The following is a 21539-nucleotide window of genomic DNA, read 5'->3' on the forward strand; positions in this document are numbered from 1 at the left end:
TTTGGGCCCAGCAGTGGTGAAGGAGTGACAATAGAGTTCCAAGTGAGGATGGTGTCTGACTTGAGAAGGGAACTTGCAGATGGTGGTGTTCCCATGCGCCTGTTGCCCTTGTTCCTTTAGGTAGTAGAGGTCGCAGATTTGGAAGGCACTGTCGAAGGAGGCTTAGTGAGTTGTTGCAGTGCATCTTGTAAACGGTACACACGGCTGCCACTGTGTACCAATGGTGGAGGCACTGAATGTTTAAGGTGTTGGATGGGATGCCTATCAAGCAGGCTGCTTTGTCCTGGATGGTGTTAAGCTTCTTAAGTGTTAGAAATGCAGTCATCCAGGAAAGTGAGTAGTATTCAATCATATTCCTGACTTGTGCCTGGTAAACGGTGGACAGGCTTTGGGGAATCGGAGGTGAGTTGCTGGCCACAGAATTTGCAGCCTCTGACATGCTCTTGCAGCCACAGTGTTTATATGGCTGATTCAATTAAGTGTACAGCAGATTGACAGTCAGTATATTCTAGTGGCAGTCTTTAAGGACAGAATATGAGATTGCAGCCTTGCTGTGCACAGGCACAAAAAGTGTGCTTTCGTGTTACAAAGCTAAAAACCTTTTCTTTTTGTTGTATTGTAGAACCTGTCATTCGAATTAACTCATGGGTTGGAGCGAGTGACCATGGAGACCAGTGCCATGCAGTCAAGGAGTTCTCACCGGTTCTTGGACAGACTGCAGGGTATTGTTGTAGTGAGCTCTTCTTGGAGGATGTTCAGACTGATGAAGACAAACTGAATTGCAGTCTTCTCTCTTCAGAGTCTATGTTTATGCCTGTAACCGCTGCAGTGTCCCCTCTTACACCTTCCCATGACCTGAGCCTTCCTCGAGATACTCCGGCTCCAGAAGGAGATGTCACATCACCATTTCATTTGGAAAAGGGGGCTAAACATAAGGATAGCCATGACCGAAAACATCAGAGTGCTACAAGAGGAACAGAAGAGTATGGAGCATGGGGGGGAGAAGCTAGCAAGAAAAGTAAAGTGAGTGGCAACAAATTGTTCCATGTATCCAGTCCAGTGCAATCTTGTGTCAACTTCACTTCAAGTATAAGTAAATGCCCAGAGTCAGCTGCATTAAGAAAGGAGCACAATTTGCTAGATAACAAATTGCCTAAGTGGGCACCAATGGAAACAAGCCAGAAGATGGTGGGAGAAGACTCAAAGCCAGATAAATCTGGTACATCTGTAACACTTAATCCTGATCCAGAACTCCTGAATGAAATGAATAAAGCAGCCATAAAGATTCAAGCACACTGGCGAGGATTCTACACCAGGAACTCGAATCAAAAGGCAAAGGAAATACGTTGTGAAATCCGGCTACGTAGAATGCAGGAACATGTAGAATACTTGACTGAAGAAGTAATCAGGTGAAGACCTTGTGAGCGAGGGGTTCTTTTATCCTTTTGAGAATTCATGCTGTGCTCTAGCTATGTCCTAATTAGAGAGTGAAAATCCAAAGTTCAGTACCAGATTAATAGCTAAACATTTACCCATGTTCACCATAATCTCTAAATAAAAGAACATTGGAACAGGCTATTTAATTTAGCCCCTAGAGCTATACAGCGAGATCATGTCTGATCTGTGACCCAACTCCATATACCCAGTTTTGCCCAATATCCCTTTAATACCTTGGTTAACAAAAATCTTTCAATCTCAGATTTAAAGCTAAGAATTGATCTAGCATGAATTGCCATTTGCAGATGAGAGTTCCAAACTTCTACCTCCCTTTGTATGTAGATGTATTTCCTAATTTCACCCTGAAAGGTCTGGCCCTAATTTTTACACTCTGTCTCCTAGGTATAGGTTCCTCAGCTAACAAGAATAGTTTCTCTCTATCTTCCTTGTCTATTCCCCCTAATAACTTGAAAACTTTGATCAAATTGCCCCATGACCTTGTAAATTCCAGGGAATACAACATTAGTCACAAGCTTGTGTAATCTCTAACACAAAAGCAGAAAATGCTGGATTCTGCTTCTGTTTTTGTTTCATTTTTTATTTCCAATTTCCAGTATCTGTGGTATTTTGCTTTATCTTATGTAATCTCTCTTTGTAATTTTAATGCTTGAACTCCAGGTATCATTTTGGTAAATCTACATTGCACTCCCTCCGATGTTAATATAAACTTCTAAGTTGTGGTGCCCTGAACGATTTACCATACACCAGCTCTGGCTTAACCAGGGTTTTGCATAGCTGTAGTATGATTTCTACCCTTCTGCATTCTAGTCCTTTAGATATAAATGTTGGCATCCCCTTAGCCTTTTGGATTATTTTCTATGTTTCACGACGTACATGGACCTCTAAGTCTTCTCGGACCTCCACTGTTTCTTGGTTTTCACCGTTTCGAACGGAGTTGGCCAACCTTTTCATGTGAGGGATCACATTTCAATTTTTTTCTCACTCAAGGGGCTGATGAGCAAATTTCAGAAAGGTTTGACACAACATTAAATGTGAATTTCAAAAAAAAAACTTTGAGGTATGAAGGAAAGAAAGAGCTTACTGAGCAAAAAAAATGTCAAAGCAATAAATTGACAATTTAAAAAAATGAGTAATGAATAAAAATGACCATTAGAGTGAAAATGAGGATCTGGCTCACTCACCCTCACCCACACCCACTACATGAGTGGGTATGAGTGTGTGATGGTCTGTGGGGGTGAGGGTGAGTGAGGACCCTGAGACTAGGAGTGAGCCATTCTTGTGTGCACACACACTCTCACTCACCACCAGTCGGACTCAGGTGGTTAGAGATTAAAATGTTAAGGAGAAATTCGGGAAGGCTGTGAAAGTACCAAGACTCTTTCTTCCCGCCCTCTCTAACACTTCAGCTGTCCTGGGTCCCGCTGTTGCTGCAACCATTGCTCCACCATCTTGACTTCTGTAGCCCTTTAGGTGGCCTTGTCTTCACACGTTTTCCCCCGCTCCCACCACGGCACCCTGGCAGGCAGTCTCGCTTCCCCCCACTCTCCGCTAGGCAGTCTCTCTTTCCCCCACCCCCTCTCCACCTTCTTCCCCAGCAGACTCAGACTCACCACCACCACCACTGTTCAGGCCTCAGGCTGAATGAAACAACTCACCTGTTTGCTGCTCCTCCAATCACAGGCTGTTTTTCTCCTGCTGGAGTGTCTATGATTGGAGGTGCAGCTCCTTGCAGAATCTTTCACATGCACTTAGTTGTATCTGAACATTGGTTCTGCAGACCAATAGAGAGAGGCATGACGGGCTGGACTGTGGCCCGCAGGCCATATGTTGGACAACCCTGATTTCGAAAGGACTCTGTTCTATTCTTGTTAGGTCCAAAGTAAGACATTTGCCTACAGTGAAATTTGTTTTTCACGGTCACTTAATAATCTTATAAATTTATGCTTGCATCTACTCTGCTTACAACATTGCTAATCTTTGTGTCATCGGCAAACTTGGATATGGGATAGAAAGCTACATCACTTAAACCATTAAAAAGTATGGTGAATTGTTGAGGCCCCAATACAGATCCTCACGGGACATCACTAAACATATCCTGCCAATTGGAGTACCTGGCCATTATCCCTGCTTTCTGTCTCCTGACACACAATTTCCTAATTGGGTCTATAATTTGCCTTCAATTCCATAATTGTTTCCGTGGTCAGGGAGTCTAAAACACAGGGGCACAGTCTCAAGATAAGGAGATGATTGTTTAAGACTGAGATGATGAGAAATTACTTCACTTATAAGGGCTGTAAATCTTTGGAACCCTCTTCCCCAGAGGGTTTTGGATGCTCCATCATTGAATACATTTAAGGCTGGTATAGACAAGATTTTTGGTTTCTCAAGGAAGTAAGCAGAGTGGGCAGAAAATGATGGTGAAGCCCAAATCAGCCATGATTGTATTGGATGGTGGAGGAGGCTTGACAGCCCAGATGGTCTACTGCTCCTATTTCTTATGTTCATAAGATTCAACTATAGCTAACAGTCTCTAATGAGGGATATTATCAAATGTCCCTTGAGAGTCCACATAAATGACATCAGTAGACATCCCCCGTCCACTGCTTTAGTCACCTCTTCAAAAAGTACAACCGGGTTCATTAGGCATGACCTTTCCTTCATAAATCTGTGTTGATGCTCTGCGATCAGCTGAAAATTTTCAGCATGTCAGTCACCCAATCTATCGTTGGATGGCCAATTACTGGCCGTTTGGTGGGAAAGAGACCAATTACAGGTGCAAAGCAGGGCTCTGCACCCAATTGAAAACGTAAGCCAGGTGACAAAGCAGTAATGTTGCAAACGGGAAGTTGGTCAAGGCTACAAGTTTAAAGGCTCTTTGCTCTCTTTCTCCTTATTTTTTATTGAAGACTGAAAATTATTTTTAAAAAACATGCAGGCACTCCACCTTCACCAGCAGAATCTGAGGCTGCATTCAGCCTTGATCCACAAAGACAGGCTTTTCGCCTTTGTGCCGCCTCGTCATAGCTGCCATAAAACACTTGCAAATCTTTTCACGGCCAAAGCCCAAAAAATGGAGCAGGCAATGAAAGGCTTCAGATGATTGGTTTCTAACAAGCTCTACAGCTTGTTAGTAATTTCAAATGGCGGACAGCCTGCTAATTTCCGTGCCCACTCACCTTCCATAAATTTGGAGACTGGCGTGATGACATTGTATTGCCAACCTGTTGTCAACATGCCCTATTTAACATTTGTATGGTGTAGGTTTTGGGCGGTCTGCCCAATTTGCGGATGTAGAATCCAGCCCTATGTCTAGTAATTTGCCAACAATTGATATTGGGCAGCTGGTCTACAATTCCCTGTTTCCTTACTTCATCTTTCTTAAAAAGTGCAGTGGCATGCCATTTTTGAATCTAAAGGAACGGCTCGCAAATCAAGAGAACTTTGGAAGATTATGGTTAGGGCATCTGCAAAATGCTCACCTAGTTTTTTTTTAAACCTGGGATGGAAACCACCTTGTCCTAGGGATTTGTCACTTTTTCGTGCCATTATTTTCTACATTGTTGTTATTTTGCTTAAGTTAATTTTGGTGAGTCCTGTCTCTGATACAATATTAGTTTCTTTGGGATGTGCTGCTTTGTTGACTTTTTCCTCTACTGTAAATACAGATGCAAAGTAATTATTCTTCATGCCCACCATTTCCTTATTTTCATTTGCAATATCACCTGTTATCAGTTTTAAAGGCGTTCAAAACAAAAACAGAATTACCTGGAAAAACTCAGCAGGTCTGGCAGCATCGGCGGAGAAGAAAAGAGTTGACGTTTCGAGTCCTCATGACCCTTCAACTGTTCTGTTGAAGGGTCATGAGGACTCGAAACGTCAATTCTGTTTGATTTAGCAAGGTTCCAAACACAAAAAAATCCGAGACAACCAAACCTTGAAGCTAATGCAGGTTTTCTGCCTTCGTTTTATGACTGCAACTGGGTTAGAAGTAGCCTTGCCATGGAAAATCAAAAATATGTACTTAAACAGATTTTCCATTCCTGGTTTTATATATAATAAATAAAATGGCAAGCAAAATTAAGATCAATATTAGCCTAATATCCAAATGAAGTGGAACCGTTTATGAAGCACTATCTCTGACATGTGTCGGGATCTTTAAAGGGGAACATCACTCAAGGGTACTTGAGGAAAAGTACTTTTAATGTAAAGAACTTTCTCTCTTGCGCTTTCTCTCTTGCTTTCTCATGCACTCTCGCTCTCTTGCTTGCTCACACGTGCTCTCTGGCAGCTGCACTCTTGCTGGCATTCTCGCCTGCTTGAGAGTTCTGGCTGGTGTGCATATTCTCCCATTCGCTTGCCCTCTTGCTTGCCCTTGCGTGCAACCTCACACTCCCTCTGGCTCATGCCCGCTCTCCCTTTTTATGTCCCTGCCCCACAATAATCAAAGAATTTTTAAATCAGATGTTAACTAGTAAAGTTCTGAAGGAATCCTAAAAGGACAGGTTACATGGGAAAGGAACTGCCCCAGCAATGTATTCAATGAGTATATGTGCAACTAGTTTCTAGCCATCTGAGTCAATATTGGCATGCTTCTTCCACCTGCCCATTAGCCCACTATTCAAACCTAAATCAAAAGCTTGGTACAGCAAAAGTTCTATTTCTGACTTTAGGATCAACGATCCAAGCTCTAAGTATATTTTTAAGTCAACTGTAAATCTATAAAATTGCATAAATGCTTATATCACCCCAGCACTTTCTATAATCAGCATTTATGTCCCACTTTCTTTCTCAAAGCACCACTCTACCAACCCTTTCCCTTCCAATCTACTGCTTGGAATAAAACAATGCAAATCTTTACATATTCATAGGGAAAACTTCAATTGAGGATCAACAGTGCTACAATATCATGTTTGCAGGTGACAAACTGCGCCTGTAACTCACCAATCTTATTTGCCACACTCTGTGCATTCACATACATGTACGGTAACCCTAATTTAGACTATTCATTTATCCCTTATTCTGAACCCACCTAATAACTTACTATTTCTTCGTACTCTGTTCTTATTTAATATGGAACTATTTCCTTCTCTAGCACTGTCTAGTATTCTAACTTTATGCACCTTATTCCTCTTCTCCAATTCCATATGCTGGTGCCCATATCCCTGCAAATTTAGTTTAAACCCTCCCCAACCATCAGTGAACCTCCTCACAAGGAAACAGGACCCAGTCTTGTTGAGGTGCAATTCGTCCCTTTTGAATAGGTGCTTTCTATAAAATGTTTTAATCTTCATTTTCTTTTGTTCTATGTCTGGGTCTTTACAGATGGAGGAAGGAATGCAAAGAAGAACGCATTCAAAGGATGGTGCAGGAAGAAGCTGTGAAGTTTTTATGGAACCAGGTAACTTTTCTTGGTGCTCATGGTCTAATGAGTTGCTTATCACAAATGTAAGTGGATCTATTCCTATCACCAAGTAGATGTTTTTCAAAATTGAGAATTGTAGGTCAAGGGCCATGGCATATTGTACATCACACCAAAGTTGCAAAGAATAGGAAAGGGAGTTCATAGCAGCAATAATCGAAATAGTATCAATAAAATAAGGAAAGATTAGACTTATCCACTAATAATACTTCCTCGAGGAAGCACCTATATGCTTGAGATAAAGCATATCTTAAAATAATGTTGTGAATTATTTTGCCTGAACACAGAGGTGGTGCAAAAAGCAACTGTAGAAATAAATCATTATAGTCAAGTGTAGAGCAGAGGGAGCTAAAATGATTGTGTAGGTTAACAGTGTGTTTTAGGAGGCAGCTGTTTGGCTCAGTGGTCACACTTTTGCTTCTCAGAAGCTTATATGTACAGAGCTCTTTTCTATCACTCCCCGTCTTGCTCTCCCCCCTCTCTCGCTCTCCCCCCTCTCTCGCTCTCCCCCCTCTCTCGCTCTCCCCCCTCTCTCGCTCTCCCCCCTCTCTCGCTCTCCCCCCTCTCTCGCTCTCCCCCCTCTCTCGCTCTCCCCCCCTCTCTCGCTCTCCTCCCCCCTCTCTCGCTCTCTTCCCCCCTCTCTCGCTCTCTTCCCCCCTCTCTCGCTCTCCCCCCCCTCTCTCGCTCTCCCCCCCTCTCTCGCTCTCCCCACCTCTCTCGCTCTTCCCCCTCTCTCGCTCTTCCCCCTCTCTCGCTCTCCCCCCCTCTCTCGCTCTCCCCCCCTCTCTCGCTCTCTCCCCCCTCTCTCGCTCTCCCCCCCTCTCTCGCTCTCCCCCCCCTCTCTCGCTCTCCCCCCCTCTCTCGCTCTCCCCCCCTCTCTCGCTCTCCCCCCCTCTCTCGCTCTCCCCCCCTCTCTCGCTCTCCCCCCCTCTCTCGCTCTCCCCCCCCTCTCTCGCTCTCCCCCCCTCTCTCGCTCTCCCCCCTCTCTCGCTCTCCCCCCCTCTCTCGCTCTCCCCCCCCTCTCTCGCTCTCCCCCCCTCTCTCGCTCTCCCTCCCTCTCTCGCTCTCCTCTCCCCCCCTCTCTCGCTCTTCGCCCTCTCTCTCGCTCTTCGCCCTCTCTCTCGCTCTTCCCCCCTCTCTCGCTCTCCCCCCCCCTCTCTCGCTCTTCCCCCCACTCTCTCGCTCATCCCCCCCCTCTCTCGCTCTTCCCCCCCTCTCTCGCTCTCCCCCCCCCTCTCGCTCTCCCCCCCCTCTCTCGCTCTCCCCCCCCCTCTCGCTCTCCCCCCCCTCTCTCGCTCTCCCCCCCCTCTCTCGCTCTCCCCCCCCTCTCTCGCTCTCCCCCCCTCTCTCGCTCTCCCCCCCTCTCTCGCTCTCCCCCCCTCTCTCGCTCTCCCCCCCTCTCTCGCTCTCCCCCCCCTCTCTCGCTCTCCCCCCCTCTCTCGCTCTCCCCCCTCTCTCGCTCTCCCCCCCTCTCTCGCTCTCCCCCCCTCTCTCGCTCTCCCCCCCTCTCTCCCCCTCCCCCCCTCTCTCCCCCTCGCTCTTCCCCCTCTCTCCCCCTCGCTCTTCCCCCTCTCTCCCCCTCGCTCTTCCCCTTCTCTCCCCCTCGCTCTTCCCCTTCTCTCCCCCTCGCTCTTCCCCTTCTCTCCCCCTCGCTCTTCCCCTTCTCTCCCCCTCGCTCTTCCCCTTCTCTCCCCCTCGCTCTTCCCCTTCTCTCCCCCTCGCTCTTCCCCTTCTCTCCCCCTCGCTCTTCCCCTTCTCTCCCCCTCGCTCTTCCCCTTCTCTCCCCCTCGCTCTTCCCCTTCTCTCCCCCTCGCTCTTCCCCTTCTCTCCCCCTCGCTCTTCCCCTTCTCTCCCCCTCGCTCTTCCCCTTCTCTCCCCCTCGCTCTTCCCCTTCTCTCCCCCTCGCTCTTCCCCTTCTCTCCCCCTCGCTCTTCCCCTTCTCTCCCCCTCGCTCTTCCCCTTCTCTCCCCCTCGCTCTTCCCCTTCTCTCCCCCTCGCTCTTCCCCTTCTCTCCCCCTCGCTCTTCCCCTTCTCTCCCCCTCGCTCTTCCCCTTCTCTCCCCCTCGCTCTTCCCCTTCTCTCCCCCTCGCTCTTCCCCTTCTCTCCCCCTCGCTCTTCCCCTTCTCTCCCCCTCGCTCTTCCCCTTCTCTCCCCCTCGCTCTTCCCCTTCTCTCCCCCTCGCTCTTCCCCTTCTCTCCCCCTCGCTCTTCCCCTTCTCTCCCCCTCGCTCTTCCCCTTCTCTCCCCCTCGCTCTTCCCCTTCTCTCCCCCTCGCTCTTCCCCTTCTCTCCCCCTCGCTCTTCCCCTTCTCTCCCCCTCGCTCTTCCCCTTCTCTCCCCCTCGCTCTTCCCCTTCTCTCCCCCTCGCTCTTCCCCTTCTCTCCCCCTCGCTCTTCCCCTTCTCTCCCCCTCGCTCTTCCCCTTCTCTCCCCCTCGCTCTTCCCCTTCTCTCCCCCTCGCTCTCTTTCGTTTCCACTCTCTCTCTCTCTCTCTCTCTCGTTTCCACTCTCTCTCTCTCGTTTCCACTCTCTGTCTCTCTCTCTCTCTCGTTTCCACTCTCTCTCTCTCTCTCTTTCGTTTCCACTCTCTCTCTCTCTCTCTCGTTTCCACTCTCTCTCTCTCGTTTCCACTCTCTCTCTCTCGTTTCCACTCTCTCTCTCTCTCTCTCTCTCTCTCGTTTCCACTCTCTCTCTCTCTCTCTCTCGTTTCCTCTCTCTCTCTCTCTCTCTCTCTCGTTTCCACTCTCTCTCTCTCTCTCTCTCTCTCTCTCGTTTCCTCTCTCTCTCTCTCTCTCTCGTTTCCACTCTCTCTCTCTCTCTCTCTCGTTTCCACTCTCTCTCTCTCTCTCTCTCGTTTCCACTCTCTCTCTCTCTCTCTCGTTTCCACTCTCTCTCTCTCTCTCTCGTTTCCACTCTCTCTCTCTCTCTCTCTCTCTCTCTCGTTTCCACTCTCTCTCTCTCTCTCTCGTTTCCACTCTCTCTCTCTCTCTCTCTCTCTCTCGTTTCCACACTCTCTCTCTCTCTCTCGTTTCCACTCTCTCTCTCTCTCTCTCGTTTCCACTCTCTCTCTCTCTCTCTCTCTCTCTCTCGTTTCCACTCTCTCTCTCTCTCTCTCTCGTTTCCACTCTCTCTCTCTCTCTCTCTCTCGTTTCCACTCTCTCTCTCTCGTTTCCACTCTCTCTCTCTCGTTTCCACTCTCTCTCTCTCGTTTCCACTCTCTCTCTCTCGTTTCCACTCTCTCTCTCTCTCGTTTCCACTCTCTCTCTCTCTCTCTCTCGTTTCCACTCTCTCTCTCTCTCTCTCGTTTCCACTCTCTCTCTCTCTCTCTCTCTCTCTCTCTCCTTTCCACTCTCTCTCTCTCTCTCTCTCTCTCTCGTTTCCACTCTCTCTCTCTCTCTCTCTCGTTTCCTCTCTCTCTCTCTCTCTCGTTTCCTCTCTCTCTCGTTTCCTCTCTCTCTCGTTTCCTCTCTCTCTCGTTTCCTCTCTCTCTCGTTTCCTCTCTCTCTCGTTTCCTCTCTCTCTCGTTTCCACTCTCTCACTCTCTCTCGTTTCCACTCTCTCTCTCTCTCTCGTTTCCACTCTCTCTCTCTCTCGTTTCCACTCTCTCTCTCTCTCTCTCTCGTTTCCACTCTCTCTCTCTCTCTCTCTCTCGTTTCCACTCTCTCTCTCTCTCTCTCGTTTCCACTCTCTCTCTCTCGTTTCCACTCTCTCTCGTTTCCACTCTCTCTCTCTCATTTCCACTCTCTCTCTCTCTCTCTCTCGTTTCCACTCTCTCTCTCGTTTCCACTCTCTCTCTCGTTTCCACTCTCTCTCTCGTTTCCACTCTCTCTCTCGTTTCCACTCTCTCTCTCTCGTTTCCACTCTCTCTCTCTCGTTTCCACTCTCTCTCTATCGTTTCCGCTCTCTCTCTCTCGTTTCCGCTCTCTCTCTCTCTCTCGTTTCCGCTCTCTCTCTCTCTCTCTCTCGTTTCCACTCTCTCTCTCTCTCTCTCTCTCTCTCTCGTTTCCACTCTCTCTCTCTCTCGTTTCCACTCTCTCTCTCTCTCGTTTCCACTCTCTCTCGTTTCCACTCTCTCTCTCTCTCGTTTCCACTCTCTCTCTCTCTCTCTCGTTTCCACTCTCTCTCTCTCTCTCTCTCTCGTTTCCACTCTCTCTCTCTCTCTCTCGTTTCCACTCTCTCTCTCTCTCTCTCGTTTCCACTCTCTCTCTCTCTCTCGCTTCCACTCTCTCTCTCTCTCTCGCTTCCACTCTCTCTCTCTCGTTTCCACTCTCTCTCTCTCTCTCTCGTTTCCACTCTCTCTCTCTCTCGTTTCCACTCTCTCTCTCTCTCTCTCTCGTTTCCACTCTCTCTCTCTCTCGTTTCCACTCTCTCTCTCTCTCGTTTCCACTCTCTCTCTCTCTCGTTTCCACTCTCTCTCTCTCTCGTTTCCACTCTCTCTCTCTCTCGTTTCCACTCTCTCTCTCTCGTTTCCACTCTCTCTCTCTCTCTCGTTTCCACTCTCTCCCTATCGTTTCCGCTCTCTCTCTCTCGTTTGCACACTCTGTCTCTCTCGTTTCCACACGCTCTCTCTCTCTCTTTTCCACTCTCTCTCTCTCTCGTTTCCACTCTCTCTCTCTCTCTCGTTTCCACTCTCTCTCTCTCGTTTCCTCTCTCACTCTCTCTCTCTTGTTTCCACTCTCTCTCTCGTTTCCACTCTCTCTCTCTCTCTCTCTCTCGTTTCCACTCTCTCTCGTTTCCACTCTCTCTCGTTTCCACTCTCTCTCGTTTCCACTCTCTCTCTCGTTTCCACTCTCTCTCTCGTTTCCACTCTCTCTCTCTCGTTTCCACTCTCTCTCTCTCTCTCGTTTCCACTCTCTCTCTCTCTCTCTCTCGTTTCCACTCTCTCTCTCTCTCTCTCTCTCTCTCGTTTCCACTCTCTCTCGTTTCCACTCTCTCTCGTTTCCGCTCTCTCTCTCTCGTTTCCGCTCTCTCTCTCTCGTTTCCGCTCTCTCTCTCTCTCTCTCTCTCTCGTTTCCGCTCTCTCTCTCTCTCTCTCTCTCTCTCGTTTCCACTCTCTCTCTCTCTCTCTCTCTCTCTCGTTTCCACTCTCTCTCTCTCTCTCGTTTCCACTCTCTCTCTCTCTCGTTTCCACTCTCTCTCTCGTTTCCACTCTCTCTCTCGTTTCCACTCTCTCTCTCTCTCGTTTCCACTCTCTCTCTCTCTCGTTTCCACTCTCTCTCTCTCTCGTTTCCACTCTCTCTCGTTTCCACTCTCTCTCTCTCTCTCGTTTCCACTCTCTCTCTCTCTCGTTTCCACTCTCTCTCTCTCTCGTTTCCACTCTCTCTCTCTCTCTCGTTTCCACTCTCTCTCTCTCTCTCGCTTCCACTCTCTCTCTCTCTCTCGTTTCCACTCTCTCTCTCTCTCTCTCTCTCTCGTTTCTACTCTCTCTCTCTCTCGTTTCTACTCTCTCTCTCTCTCGTTTCCACTCTCTCTCTCTCTCGTTTCCACTCTCTCTCTCTCTCGTTTCCACTCTCTCTCTCTCTCGTTTCCACTCTCTCTCTCTCTCGTTTCCACTCTCTCTCTCTCTCGTTTCCACTCTCTCTCTCTCGTTTCCACTCTCTCTCTCTCTCGTTTCCACTCTCTCTCTCTCTCGTTTCCACTCTCTCTCTCTCTCGTTTCCACTCTCTCTCTCTCTCGTTTCCACTCTCTCTCTCTCTCGTTTCCACTCTCTCTCTCTCTCTCTCTCTCGTTTCCACTCTCTCTCTCTCTCTCTCTCTCGTTTCCACTCTCTCTCTCTCTCTCGTTTCCACTCTCTCTCTCTCTCGTTTCCACTCTCTCTCTCTCTCGTTTCCACTCTCTCTCTCTCTCTCTCTCTCGTTTCCACTCTCTCTCTCTCTCTCTCTCTCGTTTCCACTCTCTCTCTCTCTCTCTCTCTCGTTTCCACTCTCTCTCTCTCTCTCTCTCTCGTTTCCACTCTCTCTCTCTCTCTCTCTCTCGTTTCCACTCTCTCTCTCTCTCTCTCGTTTCCACTCTCTCTCTCTCGTTTCCACTCTCTCTCTCGCTCGTTTCCACTCTCTCTCTCTCTCTCGTTTCCACTCTCTCTCTCTCGTTTCCACTCTCTCTCTCTCGTTTCCACTCTCTCTCTCTCGTTTCCACTCTCTCTCTCTCGTTTCCACTCTCTCTCGTTTCCACTCTCTCTCTCTCTCTCTCGTTTCCACTCTCTCTCTCTCTCTCTCTCTCTTGTTTCCACTCTCTCTCTCTCTCTCTCTCTCTCTCTCTCGTTTCCACTCTCTCTCTCTCTCTCTCTCTCTCTCTCGTTTCCACTCTCTCTCTCTCTCTCGTTTCCACTCTCTCTCTCTCGTTTCCACTCTCTCTCTCGTTTCCACTCTCTCTCTCTCGTTTCCACTCTCTCTCTCTCTCGTTTCCACTCTCTCTCTCTCTCGTTTCCACTCTCTCTCTCTCTCGTTTCCACTCTCTCTCTCGTTTCCACTCTCTCTCGTTTCCACTCTCTCTCTCTCTCTCTCTCTCGTTTCCACTCTCTCTCTCTCTCTCTCTCTTGTTTCCACTCTCTCTCTCTCTCTCTCTCTCTCTCGTTTCCACTCTCTCTCTCTCTCTCTCTCTCTCTCTCTCGTTTCCACTCTCTCTCTCTCTCTCGTTTCCACTCTCTCTCTCTCGTTTCCACTCTCTCTCTCTCGTTTCCACTCTCTCTCTCTCGTTTCCACTCTCTCTCTCTCGTTTCCACTCTCTCTCTCTCTCGTTTCCACTCTCTCTCTCTCTCGTTTCCACTCTCTCTCTCTCTCGTTTCCACTCTCTCTCTCGTTTCCACTCTCTCTCTCGTTTCCACTCTCTCTCTCTCTCGTTTCCACTCTCTCTCTCTCTCGTTTCCACTCTCTCTCTCTCGTTTCCACTCTCTCTCTCTCTCTCTCTCTCGTTTCCACTCTCTCTCTCTCTCGTTTCCACTCTCTCTCTCTCTCGTTTCCACTCTCTCTCTCTCTCTCTCTCTCGTTTCCACTCTCTCTCTCTCTCTCTCGTTTCCACTCTCTCTCTCTCTCTCTCTCTCGTTTCCACTCTCTCTCTCTCTCGTTTCCACTCTCTCTCTCTCTCTCGTTTCCACTCTCTCTCTCACTCTCTCTCGTTTCCACTCTCTCTCTCTCTCTCTCTCGTTTCCACTCTCTCTCTCTCTCTCGTTTCCACACTCTCTCTCATTTCCACTCTCTCTCGTTTCCTCTCTCTCTCTCTCTCTTTCTCGTTTCCACTCTGACTCTCTCTCTCTCTCGTTTCCACTCTCTCTCTCTCTCGTTTCCACTCTCTCTCTCTCTCTCTCGTTTCCACTCTCTCTCTCTCTCTCTCTCTCGTTTCTACTCTCTCTCTCTCTCGTTTCTACTCTCTCTCTCTCTCTCGTTTCCACTCTCTCTCTCTCGTTTCCACTCTCTCTCTCTCGTTTCCACTCTCTCTCTCGTTTCCACTCTCTCTCTCTCTCGTTTCCACTCTCTCTCTCTCTCTCGTTTCCACTCTCTCTCGTTTCCACTCTCTCTCTCTCTCGTTTCCACTCTCTCTCTCTCTCGTTTCCACTCTCTCTCTCTCTCGTTTCCACTCTCTCTCTCTCTCGTTTCCACTCTCTCTCTCTCTCTCTCGTTTCCACTCTCTCTCTCTCTCGTTTCCACTCTCTCTCTCTCTCGTTTCCACTCTCTCTCTCTCTCTCGTTTCCACTCTCTCTCTCTCTCTCGTTTCCACTCTCTCTCTCTCTCTCTCTCGTTTCCACTCTCTCTCTCTCTCTCTCTCGTTTCCACTCTCTCTCTCTCTCTCTCTCTCGTTTCCACTCTCTCTCTCTCTCTCTCTCTCGTTTCCACTCTCTCTCTCTCTCTCTCGTTTCCACTCTCTCTCTCTCTCGCTCGTTTCCACTCTCTCTCTCTCTCGCTCGTTTCCACTCTCTCTCTCTCTCTCGTTTCCACTCTCTCTCTCTCGTTTCCACTCTCTCTCTCTCGTTTCCACTCTCTCTCTCTCGTTTCCACTCTCTCTCGTTTCCACTCTCTCTCTCTCTCGTTTCCACTCTCTCTCTCTCTCTCTCTCGTTTCCACTCTCTCTCTCTCTCGTTTCCACTCTCTCTCTCGTTTCCACTCTCTCTCTCTCTCGTTTCCACTCTCTCTCTCTCTCGTTTCCACTCTCTCTCTCTCTCGTTTCCACTCTCTCTCTCGTTTCCACTCTCTCTCTCGTTTCCACTCTCTCTCTCTCGTTTCCACTCTCTCTCTCGTTTCCACTCTCTCTCTCTCGTTTCCACTCTCTCTCTATCGTTTCCGCTCTCTCTCTCTCGTTTCCGCTCTCTCTCTCTCGTTTCCACTCTCTCTCTCTCTCTCTCTCTCTCTCTCTCTCTCGTTTCCACTCTCTCTCTCTCTCTCTCTCTCGTTTCCACTCTCTCTCTCTCTCTCGTTTCCACACTCTCTCTCATTTCCACTCTCTCTCGTTTCCTCTCTCTCTCTCTCTCTCTTTCTCGTTTCCACTCTCTCTCTCTCTCTCGTTTCCACTCTCTCTCTCTCTCGTTTCCACTCTCTCTCTCTCTCGTTTCCACTCTCTCTCTCTCTCTCGTTTCCACTCTCTCTCTCTCTCTCTCTCGTTTCCACACTCTCTCTCATTTCCACTCTCTCTCGTTTCCTCTCTCTCTCTCTCTCTCTTTCTCGTCTCCACTCTGACTCTCTCTCGTTTCCACTCTCTCTCTCTCTCGTTTCCACTCTCTCTCTCTCTCGTTTCCTCTCTCTCTCTCTCTCTCTCTCTCTCTCGTTTCCACACTCTCTCTCTCTCGTTTCCACACTCTCTCTCTCTCTCTCTCGTTTCCACACTCTCTCTCTCTCTCTCTCGTTTCCACACTCTCTCTCTCTCTCTCGTTTCCACTCTCTCTCTCTCTCGTTTCCACTCTCTCTCTCTCTCTCTCTCTCTCTCTCTCGTTTCCACTCTCTCTCTCTCTCTCTCTCTCTCGTTTCCACTCTCTCTCTCTCTCTCTCGTTTCCACTCTCTCTCTCTCTCTCTCTCTCGTTTCCACTCTCTCTCTCTCTCGTTTCCACTCTCTCTCTCTCTCTCGTTTCCACGCTCTCTCTCGTTTCCACGCTCTCTCTCGTTTCCACGCTCTCTCTCGTTTCCACGCTCTCTCTCGTTTCCACGCTCTCTCTCGTTTCCACGCTCTCTCTCGTTTCCACGCTCTCTCTCGTTTCCACGCTCTCTCTCGTTTCCACGCTCTCTCTCGTTTCCACTCTCTCTCTCTCGTTTCCACTCTCTCTCTCTCGTTTCCACTCTCTCTCTCTCGTTTCCACTCTCTCTCTCGTTTCCACTCTCTCTCTCGTTTCCACACTCTCTCTCGTTTCCACACTCTCTCTCGTTTCCACTCTCTCTCTCGTTTCCACTCTCTCACTCTCTCTCTCTCTTGTTTCCACTCTCTCTCTCTCTTGTTTCCACTCTCTCTCTCTCTCGTTTCCACACTCTCTCTCTCTCTCTCGTTTCCACACTCTCTCTCTCTCTCGTTTCCACACACTCTCTCTCTCTCTCTCTCGTTTCCACACACTCTCTCTCTCTCTCTCTCGTTTCCACACACTCTCTCTCTCTCTCTCTCTCTCGTTTCCACTCTCTCTCTCTCTCTCTCTCTCTCTCTCTCGTTTCCACTCTCTCTCTCTCTCTCTCTCGTTTCCACTCTCTCTCTCGTTTCCACTCTCTCTCTCTCGTTTCCACTCTCTCTCTCGTTTCCACTCTCTCTCTCTCGTTTCCACTCTCTCTCTCTCATTTCCACTATCTCTCGTTTCCTCTCTCTCTCTCTCTTTCTCGTTTCCACTCTCACTCTCTCTCTCTCTCGTTTCCACTCTCTCTCTCTCTCGTTTCCACTCTCTCTCTCTCTCGTTTCCACTCTCTCTCTCTCTCGTTTCCACTCTCTCTCTCTCGTTTCCACTCTCTCTCTCTCGTTTCCACTCTCTCTCTCTCGTTTCCACTCTCTCTCTCTCGTTTCCACTCTCTCTCTCTCGTTTCCACTCTCTCTCTCTCTCGTTTCCACTCTCTCTCTCTCTCGTTTCCACTCTCTCTCTCTCTCGTTTCCACTCTCTCTCTCTCTCTCTCTCGTTTCCACTCTCTCTCTCTCTCGTTTCCACTCTCTCTCTCTTTTTCTCTCTCTCTCTCGTTTCCACACTCTCTCTCTCTCGTTTCCACACTCTCTCTCTCTCTCGTTTCCACACTCTCTCTCTCTCTCTTGTTTCCACTCTCTCTCTCTCTCTCTCTCGTTTCCACTCTCTCTCTCTCTCTCTCTCGTTTCCACTCTCTCTCTCTCTCTCTCTCTCGTTTCCACTCTCTCTCGTTTCCACTCTCTCTCTCTCTCTCTCGTTTCCACTCTCTCTCTCTCTCTCTCGTTTCCACTCTCTCTCTCTCTCTCTCGTTTCCACTCTCTCTCTCTCTCTCTCTCTCGTTTCCACTCTCTCTCTCTCTCTCTCTCTCGTTTCCACTCTCTCTCTCTCTCTCTCTCGTTTCCACTCTCTCTCTCTCTCTCTCTCGTTTCCTCTCTCTCTCTCTCGTTTCCTCTCTCTCTCTCTCGTTTCCACTCTCTCTCGTTTCCACACTCTCTCTCGTTTCCACACCCTCTCTCTCTCGTTTCCACACTCTCTCTCTCTCTCTCTTGTTTCCACTCTCTCTCTCTTTCGTTTCCACACTCTCTCTCTCTCTCTCTCTCTCTCTCTCTCTCTCTCTCTCTCTCTCGTTTCCACACACTCTCTCTCTCTCTCTCTCTCGTTTCCACACACTCTCTCTCTCTCTCGTTTCCACACACTCTCTCTCTCTCTCTCTCTCTCGTTTCCACACACTCTCTCTCTCTCTCTCGTTTCCACAGTCTCTCTCTCTCGTTTCCACACTCTCTCTCTCTCTCTCTCGTTTCCACTCTCTCTCTCTCTCTCGTTTCCACACTCTCTCTCTCTCTCGTTTCCACACTCTCTCTCTCGTTTCCACTCTCTCTCTCTCTCTCTCTCTCTCGTTTCCACTCTCTCTCTCTCTCTCTCTCTCTCTCGTTTCCACTCTCTCTCTCTCTCTCTCTCTCTCTCGTTTCCACACTCTCTCTCTCTCTCTCTCTCGTTTCCACACTCTCTCTCTCTCTCTCTCTCTCGTTTCCACTCTCTCTCTCTCTCTCTCTCGTTTCCACTCTCTCTCTCTCTCTCTCGTTTCCACTCTCTCTCTCTCTCTCTCTCTTTCCACTCTCTCTCTCTCTGTCTCTCTTGTTTCCACACTCTCTCTCTCTCTCGTTTCCTCTCTCATACTCTCTCTCTCGTTTCCTCTCTCACACTTTCTCATTTCCTCTCTCACTCTCTCTCTCGTTTCCACTCTCTCTCTCGTTTCCACTCTCTCTTGTTTCCACTCTCTCTCTCGTTTCCACTCTCTCTCTCTCGTTTCCACTCTCTCTCTCTCGTTTCCAATCTCTCTCTCTCGTTTCCACTCTCTCTCTCTCTCGTTTCCACTCTCTCTCTCTCTCGTTTCCACTCTCTCTCTCTCTCTCTCTCGTTTCCACTCTCTCTCTCTCTCTCTCTCGTTTCCACTCTCTCTCTCTCTCTCTCTCTCGTTTCCACTCTCTCTCTCTCTCTCTCTCTCTCTCTCGTTTCCACTCTCTCTCTCTCTCGTTTCCACTCTCTCTCTCTCTCGTTTCCACTCTCTCTCTCTCTCTCTCGTTTCCACTCTCTCTCTCTCTCGTTTCCACTCTCTCTCTCTCTCGTTTCCTCTCTCTCTCTCTCTCTCTCGTTTCCTCTCTCTCTCTCTCTCTCTCGTTTCCTCTCTCTCTCTCTCGTTTCCACTCTCTCTCTCGTTTCCACTCTCTCTTGTTTCCACTCTCTCTCTCGTTTCCACTCTCTCTCTCTCGTTTCCACTCTCTCTCTCTCGTTTCCAATCTCTCTCTCTCGTTTCCACTCTCTCTCTCTCTCGTTTCCACTCTCTCTCTCTCTCGTTTCCACTCTCTCTCTCTCTCTCTCTCTCGTTTCCACTCTCTCTCTCTCTCTCTCTCGTTTCCACTCTCTCTCTCTCTCTCTCTCTCGTTTCCACTCTCTCTCTCTCTCTCTCTCTCGTTTCCACTCTCTCTCTCTCTCGTTTCCACTCTCTCTCTCTCGTTTCCACTCTCTCTCTCTCTCTCTCGTTTCCACTCTCTCTCTCTCTCTCGTTTCCACTCTCTCTCTCTCTCGTTTCCTCTCTCTCTCTCTCTCTCTCGTTTCCTCTCTCTCTCTCTCTCTCTCGTTTCCTCTCTCTCTCTCTCGTTTCCACTCTCTCTCTCTCGTTTCCACTCTCTCTCTCTCTCGTTTCCACTCTCGTTTCCACTCTCTCTCTCTCTCTCTCTCTCGTTTCCACTCTCTCTCTCTCTCTCGTTTCCACTCTCTCTCTCTCTCTCGTTTCCACTCTCTCTCTCTCTCTCGTTTCCACTCTCTCTCTCTCTCTCGTTTCCACTCTCGTTTCCACTCTCTCTCTCGTTTCCTCTCTCTCTCTCACTCGTTTCCACTCTCTCTCTCTCTCTCGTTTCCACTCTCTCTCGTTTCCACTCTCTCTCTCTCTCTCTCGTTTCCACTCTCGTTTCCACTCTCTCTCTCGTTTCCACTCTCTCTCTCTCTCTCTCTCTCGTTTCTGCTCTCTCTCTCTCTCGTTTCTGCTCTCTCTCTCTCTCGTTTCTGCTCTCTCTCTCTCGTTTCCTCTCTCTCTCGTTTCCAATCTCTCTCTCTCTCTCTCGTTTCTGCTCTCTCTCTCTCTCGTTTCTGCTCTCTCTCTCTCTCTCTCGTTTCTGCTCTCTCTCTCTCTCTCGTTTCTGCTCTCTCTCTCTCTCGTTTCCACTCTCTCTCTCTCTCTCTCTCTCTCTCTCTCGTTTCCACTCTCTCTCTCTCTCTCTCTCTCTCGTTTCCACTCTCTCTCTCTCTCTCTCTCGTTTCCACTCTCTCTCTCTCTCTCTCTCGTTTCCACTCTCTCTCTCTCTCTCGTTTCCACTCTCTCTCTCTCTCTCGTTTCCACGCTCTCTCTCGTTTCCACGCTCTCTCTCGTTTCCACGCTCTCTCTCGTTTCCACGCTCTCTCTCGTTTCCACGCTCTCTCTCGTTTCCACGCTCTCTCTCGTTTCCACGCTCTCTCTCGTTTCCACGCTCTCTCTCGTTTCCACGCTCTCTCTCGTTTCCACTCTCTCTCTCACGTTTCCACTCTCTCTCTCGTTTCCACTCTCTCTCTCTCGTTTCCACTCTCTCTCTCGTTTCCACTCTCTCTCTCGTTTCCACACTCTCTCTCGTTTCCACACTCTCTCTCGTTTCCACTCTCTCTCTCGTTTCCACTCTCTCTCTCTCTCTCTCTCTCTCTCTCTCTCTCTTGTTTCCACTCTCTCTCTCTCTCGTTTCCACACTCTCTCTCTCTCTCTCGTTTCCACACTCTCTCTCTCTCTCGTTTCCACACACTCTCTCTCTCTCTCTCTCGTTTCCACACACTCTCTCTCTCTCTCTCTCGTTTCCACACACTCTCTCTCTCTCTCTCTCTCTCGTTTCCACTCTCTCTCTCTCTCTCTCTCTCTCTCTCTCGTTTCCACTCTCTCTCTCTCTCTCTCTCGTTTCCACTCTCTCTCTCGTTTCCACTCTCTCTCTCTCGTTTCCACTCTCTCTCTCGTTTCCACTCTCTCTCTCTCGTTTCCACTCTCTCTCTCTCATTTCCACTATCTCTCGTTTCCTCTCTCTCTCTCTCTTTCTCGTTTCCACTCTCACTCTCTCTCTCTCTCGTTTCCACTCTCTCTCTCTCTCGTTTCCACTCTCTCTCTCTCTCGTTTCCACTCTCTCTCTCTCTCGTTTCCACTCTCTCTCTCTCGTTTCCACTCTCTCTCTCTCGTTTCCACTCTCTCTCTCTCGTTTCCACTCTCTCTCTCTCGTTTCCACTCTCTCTCTCTCGTTTCCACTCTCTCTCTCTCTCGTTTCCACTCTCTCTCTCTCTCGTTTCCACTCTCTCTCTCTCTCGTTTCCACTCTCTCTCTCTCTCTCTCTCGTTTCCACTCTCTCTCTCTCTCGTTTCCACTCTCTCTCTCTTTTTCTCTCTCTCTCTCGTTTCCACACTCTCTCTCTCTCGTTTCCACACTCTCTCTCTCTCTCGTTTCCACACTCTCTCTCTCTCTCTTGTTTCCACTCTCTCTCTCTCTCTCTCTCGTTTCCACTCTCTCTCTCTCTCTCTCTCGTTTCCACTCTCTCTCTCTCTCTCTCTCTCTCGTTTCCACTCTCTCTCGTTTCCACTCTCTCTCTCTCTCTCTCGTTTCCACTCTCTCTCTCTCTCTCTCGTTTCCACTCTCTCTCTCTCTCTCGTTTCCACTCTCTCTCTCTCTCTCTCTCTCGTTTCCACTCTCTCTCTCTCTCTCTCTCTCGTTTCCACTCTCTCTCTCTCTCTCTCTCGTTTCCACTCTCTCTCTCTCTCTCTCTCGTTTCCTCTCTCTCTCTCTCGTTTCCTCTCTCTCTCTCTCGTTTCCACTCTCTCTCGTTTCCACACTCTCTCTCGTTTCCACACCCTCTCTCTCTCGTTTCCACACTCTCTCTCTCTCTCTCTCTTGTTTCCACTCTCTCTCTCTTTCGTTTCCACACTCTCTCTCTCTCTCTCTCTCTCTCTCTCTCTCTCTCTCTCTCTCGTTTCCACACACTCTCTCTCTCTCTCTCTCTCGTTTCCACACACTCTCTCTCTCTCTCGTT

The 21539-nt window shown here is 48.9% G+C and overlaps 1 protein-coding gene across 2 annotated transcripts in view; it reads left to right on the top strand.

Moving 5' to 3' along the window:
- Window positions 1–21539, top strand: part of cep97 (centrosomal protein 97) — an 80970-nt gene that overhangs the window by 45320 nt on the left and 14111 nt on the right. For both annotated transcript variants that reach the window (XM_041210572.1, XM_041210573.1), the window contains 2 exons: window positions 623–1409; window positions 6781–6856. In XM_041210572.1, the coding sequence (XP_041066506.1) occupies window positions 623–1409; window positions 6781–6856 (863 nt within the window). The remainder of the gene's footprint in view (window positions 1–622; window positions 1410–6780; window positions 6857–21539) is intronic.

Source organism: Carcharodon carcharias, chromosome 18, assembly GCF_017639515.1.
Source record: "Carcharodon carcharias isolate sCarCar2 chromosome 18, sCarCar2.pri, whole genome shotgun sequence".
Classification (NCBI taxonomy): domain Eukaryota; kingdom Metazoa; phylum Chordata; class Chondrichthyes; order Lamniformes; family Lamnidae; genus Carcharodon; species Carcharodon carcharias.